The sequence below is a fragment of the Macaca nemestrina genome, chromosome 13 (assembly GCF_043159975.1).
Source record: "Macaca nemestrina isolate mMacNem1 chromosome 13, mMacNem.hap1, whole genome shotgun sequence".
Taxonomy (NCBI): domain Eukaryota; kingdom Metazoa; phylum Chordata; class Mammalia; order Primates; family Cercopithecidae; genus Macaca; species Macaca nemestrina.
The window spans coordinates 39,412,067-39,426,475 of NC_092137.1; the positions used below are offsets into that span (position 1 = coordinate 39,412,067).

General features: G+C 39.1%; 1 protein-coding gene across 14 annotated transcripts in view; it reads right to left on the reverse strand.

Moving 5' to 3' along the window:
• The window catches only part of LOC105464888 (mitogen-activated protein kinase kinase kinase kinase 3), a 187,300-nt gene that overhangs the window by 100,837 nt on the left and 72,054 nt on the right, over positions 1–14,409 (reverse strand). For all 14 annotated transcript variants that reach the window (XR_011611629.1, XM_071076576.1, XM_071076580.1 and 11 more), the window contains one exon: positions 5,216–5,306. Coding sequence is in view for 13 of the 14 variants with exons in the window: in XM_071076585.1 (XP_070932686.1) it covers positions 5,216–5,306 (91 nt within the window). In the remaining variant the exon portion in view is untranslated. The remainder of the gene's footprint in view (positions 1–5,215; positions 5,307–14,409) is intronic.

A 14,409-nucleotide genomic window follows, 5' to 3' on the forward strand; every position in this document is an offset into this window, starting at 1 on the left:
TCTCCAGAACTCGGGAGGTGGAGGTAGCAGTGAGCCGAGATCGTGCCACTGCACTGCAGCCTGGGTGACAGAGCCAGACTCTGTCTCAAAAAAAAAATAAAGGAGCATTTATTGTTTTTCCCCCTAAGCTTCTATTGGTTCAAGCTTGAGACGAATGTCTGCATTTTCTTAACTTATTCTTAAATGATATGCTGGGCTAAGGAATGCTTAGAAGGAATCTGAAATTAATTTAAACTCATCTTTAGTTTAAAAGAAGTAATAGTTAGGCCAGGTGCAGTGGCTCACATCTGTAATCCCAGCACTTTGGGAGGCCGAGGCAGGCGGATCATGAGGTCAGGAGATCGAGACCATCCTGTGAATGGTGAAACCCCGTCTCTACTAAAAATACAAAATATTAGCCGGGCGAGGTGGCGGGCGCCTGCAGTCCCAGCTATTCGGGAAGCTGAGGCGGGAGAATGGAGTAAACCCAGGAGGCGGAGCTTGCAGTGAGCCGAGATCGCGCCACTGCACTCCAGCCTGGGCAACAGAGCGAGACTCCGTCTCAAAAAATAAAAAAAAAAAATAATAAATAAAAGAAGTAATAGTTAAGCTCCAAAAGAATTGTAAAGAATAAGTCTATGATGATTTAATTCTGTTGTTTTATGTTTTAATATGTTTAGTAGAGATGGGAGTTTTGCCATGTTGGCCAAGATAATCTCAAACTTCTGACCTCAGATAATAAATACACAAACAAATATTCAGATACAAATACATACCAAACAAGGACTAAATTTTTTAAATGGTAAAGCTTTGTCTATTGAGTTTTTATTGTACAGTATATTAATGATATTGAACAGTGGAGTAGGAAAGGCCTTGTTAAGAAGAATGCCAGGTATTCTGCTTTATTGGAGCTCAGTTTCAGTATTTCTTCAGAAGCGAGCACAGCTACCCTGATACAAAATGGGCTTCTGAAACTTACTTACATGCTAGTCATATACCAAGATAATTCATAGGTTAAGTCTGGTTCTCTGAGGGGGAATTTATCAATGGTCAAACTACATTTGCTCAGTTTCCTCGACTTTTTGTCTAAATTTGTTATCTAGGTTGTAATAGCAACAAATAGAAGGAAGAATGTTGCAATGAACAGTATATATTTTACAGGGTTTGTATCAAGTTCAAACAAGATCTTCCTTTGTAAAGTCATTCAGTAAGAGAAAGAATTCAAGAAATCATGTTCCCTCTGAGACTAAATCTCAGAAATGGTATGCCAAATCTCAAAATGGTATGCCAAAAAAGACATCAGACTAGTTAGTTGGAACGCCAGGTTTAAATCCCAGTGCCACTAATGAGAAGTCGAATAGCCTAAATAAGTCATTTATCTCCCATTCCATTTTCTCATCTATAACCAAGAGTGGGCTGTATGACAACATCTCTTAGTCCCTTACAGATCTAACATCCTACAAGTCTAACTATTAGGATTCCCTACTCCAAACTTGGCTGAGACTGAACTTCAATTAGGGAATATGGGAAGAATCTCTACAGAAGAAAAGAGCAAGAGAGACAAAAAATTAATTGCTGTCTTCCATTATACGACTATTTACCATCATATCACTTTGATCAGCTATACCCGTTATAGAATAAAATAACATATTTAAATCAGTGTTTCTTAATTATTAGATTATACAACACTAAAAGAACGTAGTTTTACTGGAAAAAAAATGATCCTACTTTTGTCTGTTTTACTTTGGTTTCTGGGTAATTTTGCTTTTTGTATTCTTTGTATTTGGAATAAAGCAAAATCATAAAATAAAAAACTTAGATGTTAAATTCTCTCAAGAATCTTATTTGTAAAACAGAAATAACATCTACCACAGTTATACTGCTATCCAGGTTGCTGAAAGATCAAATGAGACGCTAAAATAATGATACTTTTAGAAAATTAAGTCGCAGTAGTTGTAGTAGCAGCAGCAGCAGCAATAGCGGCAAATACTTATTGAGCATTTACTATATTCTAAGCACTGTTCTTAGTATTTCATATGTAGTTATCCAGGAAGCACTCACAACTATCCTATCATGTAGATATTATTATCATCATCTCCACTTTATAGATGAGGAAACAGAGGCACAAACTGGTTAAATAATTGATTAATAAGTGATAGAACCAAGTTTCAGACCAGACAATCTGTTTCCAGAACTTAACCTCTTAACTACCAAAGACAGGATTTGTCTCTGGCAAAAAGATCATGCTCATTTTACCATACCAAGGGTGCCATATAAATAAGTGGGGTTATCCTGGAATAACAGGTTAGATTTCGGATGGTTCCATAATTCTGTAAGATTCAGATCATGTTTGAGAGATACTCTTAGATCAATGTCCCTGGTGGAAAAAAAATGCTCATTTAAAGACCAGCTTGCCCTTGGGGGAAAAAAACCTTTGTAATACTTCCCCTAGCTGAGTCTAGTAGGTAGGTCATTTTGTTAGGACCAATAGCAGTAAAACAAAGTGTTTTGAAGTGGTGTTATTTAATTGTATTAGTTATTTGTATCATGAACTTCAATGGTTTTAAGAGAATATTTCTTTGAACTTACAGAGTAACTGCCTGTGCTGAGTAGGCTTCCTAACATACAAACTGATGGAGAAACTATCTGTGTTAGGTTGCTGTTTGAATAACTCATCATATAAGTAGTTTTAAATTGGCTGCTAAAGAGCCCATTCAAAATGTGTAACAGCCACTGACCTGGGCATAGTACCTATCCCTATGTGAAAAGGGTTAGTTAATTCCCTGAAGTCTCCATAAAACCCACACCTCGGCCAGGCGCAGTGGCTCACTCCCATAATCCCAGCACTTTGGGAGGCTGAGGCGGGTGGATCACCTGAGGTCAGGAGTTCGAGACCAGCATGACTAACGTCTGTACTAAAAATAAAAAATTACCGAGGCAGGCGGATCACGAGGTCAGGAGATCGAGACCAGCATGACTAACGTCTGTACTAAAAATAAAAAATTACCGAGGCAGGCGGATCACGAGGTCAGGAGATCGAGACCATCCTGGCTAACACGGTGAAACCCCATCTCTACTAAAAATACAAAAAATTAGCCGGGCGAGGTGGCAGACGCATGTAGTCCCAGTTACTTGGGAGGCTGAGGCAGGAGAATGGCGTGAACCTGGGAGGCGGAGCTTGCAGTGAGCTGAGATCGCGCCACTGCACTGCAGCCTGAACAAACTCCGCTTCGGGGCAGGGGGCGGGGAAAAAAATCAGCCGGGCAGGGTGGCAGGCGCCTGTAGTCCCAGCTACTCGGGAGGCTGAGGCAGGTGAATGGCCTGAACCCTGGAGGCAGAGCCCGCAGTGAGCCTAGATCCCGCCAGGGCACTCCAGCCTGGGATCCAGCGTGGGCGACAGAGCGAGACTCAGTCTCAAAAAAAGAAAATATTTAGCTGTGCATGGTGGCGTGCGCCTATCGTCCCAGCTACTCGGGAAGCTGAGGCAGGAGAATCTCTTGAACCTAGGAAGTGGAGGTTGCAGTGAGCTGAGATAGTGCCACTACACTCCAGCCTGGGTGACAGAGTGAGATTCTGTCTCAAAAAAAAAAAAAACAAAAACCCCCAAAACAAACAAACAAAAACCAAAAAACCCCCCACACCTCCACCTTAAACAAGGTGGGGCAATCAAAGCTGTACAAGAGTGGTTACAACCATGAACAGCAGGTCCAACTGGCTTTTCAAAAGCTGGAAAGGTGACAGGGCAGAATATCTTAGTCTTTTCTATCTGTTGGGCCCAAAAGAGAAGAGAAAAAGTGTTTTGTACCCGGACCACATGAAAACGGGAACCTGCAATAAGTTACAGTATGTTGGATGTTGCTAAAGTATACTGAAGAAAAACTTAAGAGTTTTTTAAATACATAAGGAAGGCCAGGCAGGGTGGCTCACACCTGTAATTTCAACACTTTGCGAGGCCGAGGCAGGTGGATCATTTGAGCCCCGGAATTTGAGAGCAGCCTGGGCAACAGTGACATCCCGTCTCTATCAAAAAATACAAAAACAAGGCTGGGTGCAGTGGCTCACGCCTGTAATCCCAGCACTATGGGAGGCCGAGGCAGGCAGATCATGAGGTCAGGAAATCGAGACCATCGTGGCCAACATAATGAAACCCCATCTCCATTAAAAGACAAAAAATTAGCTGGGCGTGGTGCCACATGCCTGTAGTCCCAGCTACTCAGGAGGCTGAGGCAGGGAAATCACTTGAACCCAGGAGGTGGAAGTTGCAGTGAGCCAAGATCACACCACTGCACTCCAGCCTAGCGACAGAGCAAGACTCTGTCTCAAAAAAAAAAAAAAAAAAAAAAAAAGGCTGGGCATGGTGGTACGTACCTGTGGTCCCAGCTATTCATGAAGCTGAGGTGGGAGGATCACCTGGTCACCTGAGCCTAGGGAGGTCAAGGCTGCAGTGAGCCATGATCATACCACAGCACTCCAGCCTGGGTGACAGAGTGAGAACCTGTCCCCTCCAGCACCCCCCCCCCAAAAAAAAAGGAAAAAAAAGAAGTAAAATATTCTCTAATCTTCCCTTGGAGGAAGCTTAAAAACAACTAGGTCACCAGTGATCAACTCACAGTTGCATACAGAAGTGAATGGAAACAAGATTTGACCCTAAGGTGATCGTCTATGCAATATAACCTAGGAACCTGGCTTGGGTCTGGCTACCAAAACAAGAGGAAGGAAATTCACAGTCCTAAATTCACAGTCCTAAGTTCACTTTAGCACCTGGAAAAATAAGTTACTGAGATCATTAGAGTTCCTAGTTCTTTGGACAAAATGAAGGAAAGGGACAAGGAATATAGTACTCTTAGACCAGAAGCACAAAATAAAAAAAAAAGTTTCTGATAAACACATAATTGGAAGAGATACTCCTGACTCTACACTGACCTAAGTCCAGAAGAAAGGGGCAAGAGAATGGCATATTTAGATCACTAGTCCACCACTGGAAGACTAACCATAACGTTTTTACTTGCCAGCACCTTCACTAAAAGCACATCTAGAACTCCCATGTCATACGACTGTAATATTGGTTACAGAATTAACATAGGTCCTAAGTAAAAAATCCACTCGTGTGAAAATATCCTATCTTCAAAGCATGAAGAAAAACTACAAAACATGGTATTAAAACTAACTTTATTTTGTTTAATGTATTAGGTGATGAAATCATTATTGCTTTTCAAAAGGGAAACAAACAATATACCTGAGATAGCTTCCAAAGTAAGCAACAATATTTGGGTGTTTACAGTCTTTCATCATAATAATTTCTTGCTGCACAACTGCAAAGTCTTCTCCTAGAATAAAACACAAGCATGTTGAGTATTTAGAGGTAAGTTTCAAAATGCTCATTTATTTCAAAACACAATAAAATAATTATACCTATTAATAAGTATAACATAATTAATGAGTTATAAATAAAACATAGCCATTAAGTTAATGGTATTACTTTTAAGACAATTTCAGTCCTGACTTGAGAGAAAATACAGCACAGTTACGAAAAACATGAACTCTGGTCCCAGACTTCCTGGATTAAAATCCTAACTCTGTTCCTCACTAAACTGTGCAAGCTTGGGTAAACTATTTGACTTCTCTGTGCCAATTCCATCCTCAGTAAAATAATAATAGCGTATCTCATAGGGATGTTGTAAGGGTTAAATGAACCAATACACATAAAATGCTTAGAATAGTGCCTGGCACAGAGTATGCTTTATACAAGTATTTGCTATTATTATTATTATTATGCCTTGGACATAATCATCGGTATAATCCACCAATAGGAAATGTAAACTACTTTTTCCTTTATTTCTAAATAACATTTAATATAATTTTAGCACAAAGAAGTAATTCTTTTTTAAGTTAGGGCAGGAACTCTTATACACCAAGTGTGTCAAATTTATCTCCACAGGCTGTTTGTAGAGCTGAGAGGCCTACACTCGAGCAGTACTGGATTACCAGATGGCCCACATTCACAGGCTTATCCTGTATTTGGGTGCCTTGTTCCAACAGTGTTAGGATGCAGAATGGGATTGTATTTTAGCCTGGTCAGACTATTAGCAAATAATCTCTCTCCTACTGCCCCCTTGTCCAAATTCTCTAAAATAAGATCTGGCAATCCTATAGCAGTGTCACATGCTGTGGCTCCTGAATGAACATTTCTCATGGAGAGACACAGAACTGCGGTGAATGCAAATGTGGTGAACCAGAGACTCTGCAGAAAGAGATCAAGTGGAAGTGCTTACTCTGAAATAAAAGTAGCTTTGTATTACTAATTCAGCTTTTAAAGTATTATATACTATGAATAGCCTGATTAAATGTAAATTAGTAGCAAAGTAAAAAACAGAAGGCTTCCCCAATTACTGCTCAAATCATAAGTATGAGGTCATTGTGGTAAGTCCTGACATTTCTGGCCTTGGCATTTTGCTACTGCAAATGTAATTGAGACTTGAAACAGCCCAACCATGAACCATGTGAACCCAGTATCAAAATCCACCTTACTGCCCCAGTTACAAGGAAAGAAATAATGGAGAAGACACACTTCTTATGTTGAGTTCTTAATTTCTGCATTGATGTGAGCACAAAATCACAGATCTCCAAAGACATAATTTTTAGGCTTTCAAAAATTTGGAAGATTATTGAACTATGATCTTCTTATCACTTTACTTCCCACCATTAAGGATTCCTGATTTTCTGTGTATTAGAAGAAATCAAAGTGAGAAATAATAAAGCCAAAATAAGACAAACACCAATATTTATAGGTATACTAGATACTTTGGAAGTTCTGGAGTTTTAGTTTCTCACTCAACCCAAAATTATACTTTTATTCAATCTAGTGAAAGAGTTGCATACAATCAAAGTTGATCTAGTCAGAGTGAACCCAAGACTTTAGTTTGATGGTTGGAAGACAAAAGCTCTCTTTCTGGAGTAGCCCTGAGAATTATTAGTAGTCATGATATAACCTCAAAGGGAGTCAGCCTTAGGATAAAGTTAGTACGTGGAAAGCGCTGAGCAGAAACAGGTAAAAGGAAGTATATTGAGCTATTACAGCAAGCCTTACCTGCCTCTGTAATTTTCAGATACACCTGTACATGACCAATAAACTCTGTGTATTGTTTAAGCCACTTCAGCTGGGGCTTCTGTTACAGATAACTATAAGCATCGTAACTTCTACAGTGATCTTTGTATACATTGATGTCTGCATGTCTATGTGTTCACTAGAATACAAAGTCCTCTAGGATAGGAATATGTCTTCATCATCTTTGTAGCCCTAATACCTAAGATGTGATCAATAAAGAACTGTTGACTGAATGAATCTACAACACCACATAATTCCTTTCTATGATGACTGTAAATCCAGAATATCAGCTTTTGGTTTAGTTTCATCCAACTGTTAGCATGTTTTATACAATTAATTGCCTATATATTATTCCTTTCATTTCTAATAAAACGTATTAGTGGCTTTAGGCTTTCAACTGCAGCTTTCCCATGAAATACTACTCATCCAAAGTGTATCATTTTGTACTATTAAGTCAACTTTATGTGATTGTGAGAATGGTCAAATTAAATTCAACATTTTTGTGGGAAAAAGAGTCCACATACTCAATTTTTAAAGGTAAATAAGAAATGTAGATTTGGGTAAGAAAAAAGTAGAGTTTAATACATTAATAATCCAAAGGATTTAAAGAACTTTGTTCAAGGCTCATAAGAAATACATTATAAAGATAGGCCTATCATGAGTAGAGAAGCGGGGGTAACTGCCCCCATGATTCAGTTACCTCCCACGGGGTCCCCCCACAACACATGGGGATTATGGGAACTACAATTCAGGATGAGATATGGGTGGGGACACAACCAAACTACATCACTCCACTTCTGGCCCCTCCCAAATCTCAGGTCCTCACATTTCAAATCACAATCATGTCTTTCCAACAGTCCCCCAAAGTCTTAGTTCACTCTGGCATTAACCCAAAAGTCCAAGTCCAAAGTCTCATCTGCGACAAGGCAAGTCCCTTCTACCTGTGAGCCTGTAAAATCAAAAGCAAGTGAGATACAATGGGGGTACAGGCCTTGGGTAAATACAGCTGTTCCAATGGGAGAAACGAAAAACAAAGGGGCTACAGGCCCCTTGCAAGTCTGAAATCCAATAGGGTAGTCATTAAACCTTAAAGTTCCAAAATGATCTCTTTTGACTCCATATCTCACATCCAGGTCATGCTGATAACAAGAGGTGGGCTCCCATGGCCTTGGGCAGCTCCACCCCTGTAGCTTTGCAGGGTACAGCTCCCCTCCTGGCTGCTTCACAGGCTGGTATTGAGTGTGTCTGCAGCTTTTCCAGGCGCACAGTGCAAGCTGTTGGTGGATCTACCATTCTGAGGCCTGGAGGACAGTGACCATCTTCTTACAGTTCCACTAGGCAGTACTGCAGTGGGAACTCTGTGTGGGGGCTCCAACCCCATGTTTCCCTTCTGCACTGCCCTAGCAGAACCATGAGGGCTCCACCCTTGCCACAAACTTCTGTCTGGACATCCAGGCATTTCCATATATCCTTTGAAATCTAGCCAGAGGTTCTCAAACCTCAATTATTGGTTTCTGTGCACCTGTGGGCTCAATACCATGTGGAAACTGCCAGGTTTGGGGCTTGCACCCTCTGAAGCAATGGCCTGAGATGTACAATGGCCCCTTTTAGCCATGGCTGGAGTGGCTAGGATGCAGAGCACCAAGTCCCTAGGCTGCACACAGCAGGGGGAACCCTGGGCCTGGCCCACAACACCATTTTTTCCTCCTAAATCTCCGGGCCTGTGATGGGAGGGGCAGCTGCAAAAGTCTCTGAAATGCCCTGGAGACATGTTCCCCTTGTCTTAGTGATTAACATTTGGCTCCTTGTTACTTATGTAAATTTCTGCAGCAGGTTTGAATTTCTCCTGAAGAAAATGGGGTTTTCTTTTCTATCGCATTGTGGGGCTGCAAATTTTCCAAACTTTTATGCTCTGCTTCCTCTTGAATGCTTTGCTCCCTAGAAACTTCTTCCACCAGGTACCCTAAATCATCTCTCTCAAGTTCAAAGTTCCACAGATCTCCAGGGCAGGGGCAAAATTCTGCCACCCTCTTTGCTAAAGCCTAACGAGAGTCACCTCTGCTCTAGTACCCAACAGGTTCCTCATCTCCATCTGAGAGCACCTCAGTCTGGACTTTATTGTCCATATTACTATCAGCATTTTGGTCAAAGCCATTCAACATGTCTCTAGAAAGTTCCAAACATTCCCATGTCTTTCTGTCTTCTGAGCCCTACAAATCTCTGGGAACTTCCAAATTTTTCCACGTTTTCTTTTCTTCTTCTGAGTCCTCCAAACTGTTCCAACCTCTGCCTGTTACCCAATTCCAAAGTTGCTTCCAGATTTTCAGGTATCTTTACAGCAGCACTCCACTCCTGGTACCAATTTACTGTAACAGTCCATTCTCGTGCTGTTAATAAAGAAATACCCAAGACTGGGTAATTTATAAAGGAAAAGGGTTTAATTGACTCACAGTTTGGCATGGCTGGGGAGGGCTCAGTAAACTTACAATCATGGCAGACGGGGAAGCAAACACATCCTTCTTCACATGATGGCAGGTGGGGGAAGTATGAGCAAAAGGGGGAAAAGCCACTTATTAAATCATCAGATCTCATGAGAACTAACTCACTATCACGAGAACAGCAGCAGGGGGTAACTGTCCCCCATGATGCAATGACCTCCCATGAAGTCCCTCCCATAACATGTGGGGATTATGGGAACAATTCAAGATGAGATTTGGGTAGGAACACAGCTAAACTATATCAACAATCAAAACAATAATAGCTTAAAGATTAACCCTGAATAGTCCCTTATTTCTGTCACATTAAGTCCATACTTTGCTGCTGGCCCTGTCTACAGATTACAGCACAGTGTCACTATTAAGGATATGCACTCTGAAATCAGAAAACCTAATTATGAAACTTGGTTTCACAATTTACTAGTTGTATCATCTCAGGCAGATTTGTCTGTCTCTGTCTCCTGTTTCTCTTCTGTTTCTTTCTTTCTTTCCTTCCCTCCCCTACACCCTTTTGTCTCTGTATTATAGTAATTATATCACATGTTTTATGTAATAACGTGATTATATATTTTATATAATAATATATATTATAGCAACTACCCATAGTCACAATTCTATGCCTCTTACTCTATTTTTCCCCATTTATCACACTTAACATATTATATGTTTACTTATAATATGTGTGTCTCCCTAGCACATTAGACTCTTTCAATATAAATGAATGAATGAATTATTCCAAAGGTAATAACCAACTGAAACCCACAAGAAAAAAATAAGGTGGTATAAACAATAGAAGTACAAGATTTTCATTATTTACTATATATGACTGTGCTCCTGGAAAACAAACACTTGAACAAAAAGCAGAAACAATTTTTTAAAATCCTTCAATAACATATTAGAATATGTCAAATTAAATTGTGTACCTAAGAATAGGCTTTAAAACCCACAGGCTCCATACAAAGTTTAAACTTGCTTTTAAAATCTTTAAAATGATAATTATTAAGTTATTTGAACATTATTTAAACTACATTTTAAATATTAAACATTTGATTTATTATTAAATTATCATTTTAAATAGAATCTGCTCTGTTGTTAGTTTTCATGTTAAATAGCTGTTTGATACTGCAAAGAATTATTTCATTATAATGACATTTGTCAAGACGCTTCTGGAAAACCATGTTAGCTTATCAGAGCCATGAAGATGTTAAACATGCAGAAGAGAAAAATAAAGATGATTAAAAGAAAATAAGAAAACAAAGTATTCTGAGAGATAAAAGACCTGAGAAGAGGAAAAGACACTTCTCTTCTGAATAGAAGAACTTACTGTGGTAAAGATAGCAAGTACCTTATGAATTAATAACTGTATTATTGCAATTCCAATCAAAATGCCAAATGAATCCTGAAAAAATTACACTTAAATTCACCTGAAAAAATAAACATGAAGGAACAGTCTTCTAATAGATATTATTCTGAAATAAGTAGCTCTTATTTAGAATTGATACATCTGGAATAATTCTCATCTTTCTGATTCTTTATCCTGGATCATGTTAAATGTCCTATGGCCAGAAACAAGAAAAAGAAATAAAAGACGTCCAAATTGAAAAGGAAGAAGTAAAATTATATTTGCTGGAAGATGACATGACGTTACATATAGAAAGCTCTAAGGATTCCACAAAAAAACTGTTAGAACTAATAAATTCAGCAAAGCTGCAGGATACAAAGTCAACTGCATTTATATACGCTAACAGCAATCTGAAAAGGAAAATAATCCCAATTACAACAGCATCAAAAAGAATACCTAGTAATAAACTTAACCAAGGAGGAGGAAGACTTGTACTCTGAAAATTACAAAACGTTTAATTAGAAAAATAAATGGAAAGACATGCCATGTTTATCGACTGAAAGAGCACTGTTAAAATGTTCATACTACCCAATGTGATGGACAAAATCAATGTAGTCTGGAAAACAAACAGCAACTTTTTTCTTTCAGAAATAGAAAACACAATCCTAAAATTTAGATAGAACCACAAAGGACACCAAATAGGAAAAACAATCTTGAGAAAAAAGAATAAAGGCTGGAGGTCTCACACTTCCTGGTTTCAAAACATATTACAAAGCTACGGTAATCAAACAATGTGGCACTGGCATAAAGACAGACATATAGACCAATGGAACAGAGAAAAGAAAACCCAAAATAAACACATGCATATAAGGTCAAATCCTCTTTTACAAGGATGCCAAGACTATGCAATGGGGTAAAACAGTATTCACCAAAAGGTGCTGGGAAAAACTGGACGGCCATATGCAAAAGAATGACATTGGATATTATCCTACATACACAAAAAATTCAGCTTTAATTAAATACTTGAATATTAATTAAATACTTATATGCAAGGCCTGAAACTATAAAACTCTTAAAGAAAAACACAGGGCAAAGCATTCATAATATTGGTCTTGGCAATTATTACTTGGATATGATATTAAAAGCACAGGCAACAAAAGCAAAAACAGACAACTGAAATTCCATCACTAAAAACCTTCTGCACAGCACAAGAAACAGAATGAAAAGACAACCTATGGAATGTAAGAAAATATTTGCAAACGATATATGTGGTGAGGGGTTATTAGACACTCCTACAATGCAACAGCAAAACAAAACCCAACAAATAATTGGATTCAAAAATGAGCAAAGGGCCGGGTGCAGTGGCTCATGCCTGTAATCCCAGCACTTCTGGAGGCCGAGGTAGGCAGATCACCTGAGGTCAGGAGTTTGAGAGCAGCCTGGCCAACATGGCAAAACCCAGACTCCATTAAAAATACAAAAAATTAGCTGGGTGTAGTGGAGGCATCTGTAATCCCAGGTACTCGGGAGACTGAGGTGGGAGAATTCCTTGAACCCAGGAGGTGGAGGTTGCAGTGAGCCAAGACTGTACCACTGTACTCTAGCTTGGGCAATAGAGTGAAAGTCTGTCTTTAAAAAAAAAAAAAAAAAAGCAATGGGTGATGGATACATGAATTAGCTTTATTTGATCATTTCACAACATACATATGCATCAGAATACCATGTTGTAAACTGTAAACAAACAGTATAGAATTTTTGTCATTTATACAGTAATCATACTGGGGATTTTTTTAAGAGCAAAGGACTTGAACAGAAACTTCTCAAAAAAAGATATACAAATGGCCAACAGATCTATATCAAAAGATGCCCAACATCACTGTCTTCAGGGAAGTGCAAATCAAAACCATGATGTCACCTCCCACCTGTTCAGATGGCCATTATAAAAAACAAAACACAACAAAACAAAATGAGAAAATAGCAAGTGTTGGCCCAATATGAATACCCCCGTCCACTGTTGATGGGAATGTAAAATGGTGTAGCCACTATGGAAAACAGTACAGAAGTTCCTCTAAATATTAAAAATAGAAATGTAATATGAATCAGCAATCTTACTTGTGGGTATATACCCAAAAGAACTGAAATTAGAATCTCAAAGAGACATCTGCACTCCAGAAAGCAGAATGGTCATGGCCAGAGGCTGGGGGAAGGAAGAATTAGGAGTTGCTGTTCAGCGCATAAAGAATTTCAGTCATGCAAGATGAAAAAATTCTAGAATATAATCTATAACATAATGGTTATAGTTAACAATACTGTATTAAATATTCAAAATTGTTAACAGGATAGAGATCATGTGATGTGTTTTTACCACCATTGATAAAAAGAGACAAACTCTAAAATATTTGAAGAGATTTATTTTGAGCCAAATATGAATGACCAGTGGTCTGTAATACAGCTCCAAGAGATCCTGAGAACAGGTGCCCAAAGTGGTTGATTTTATACAATTTAGGGAGATATAAGACATCAATCAAAACATGTAAGGTGGGCCAGGTGCAGTGGCTTACTCCTGTAATCCCAGCACTTTGGGAGTCCAAGGTGGGTGGATTACCTGAGGCCAGGAGTTCGAGACCAGCCTGGCCAAAATGGTGAAACCCCATCTCTACCAAAAATACAAAAATTAGCCGGGCGTGATGGCACATGCCTGTAATCCCAGCAGTGTGGGAGGCTGAGGCAGGAGAATGGTGTGAACCCAGGAGGTGGAGCTTGCAGTGAGCCAGGATGGCACCCCTGCACTCCAGCCTAGGTGACAGAGCAAGACTCCGTCTCAAAAAAAATAAAAATAAATAAAAATAAAAATAAAAATAATGGGTAGTGGAGACCAAGGTTTTATCATGCAGATGAAGCCTCCAGGTAGCAGACTTCAGAGATTTTGTCAGACCTATAAAGTGCCAGACTCAGTTAATTCTCTCCTAGATCAGGAAAAAGACCTGGAAAGGAAAATGAATTCTCTATGGAATACAGATTTCCCCCACAAGAGACAGCTTTGCAGGACCATTTCAAAATATATCAAAGAAAAATACTTGGGATAAAATACTTCAATTTCTTGCAGGGCCTGCTATCTGTCATGTGATGCTATACTAGAGTCAGGATGGAATTTGGTGTCTTATTGCTACAAAAAGTCTGTTCACTAGTCTTAGGATCTCTGTTTAAATGTTAATGTTGGTCTGCTGAGCCTGAATTCCAAAGGGAGGAGGGTATAATGAGGATGTGGGGTCTCATTATGATGATAACATCATGGCCTGAACTAGTTTTTCAGGTTAACTTTGGAATGCACTTGGCTGAGGAGAGCGTCCATCAGTCAGCTGGGGGGCTTAGAATTTTATTTTTGGGTTATGCCATAGTAATTTTTAAAATGTCCTATAGCCCAGAGAAAAATTTAAGCTAAGACTATGAAAAATAAACAAGGTTTCTGATGCCATTGTTATGGGTAC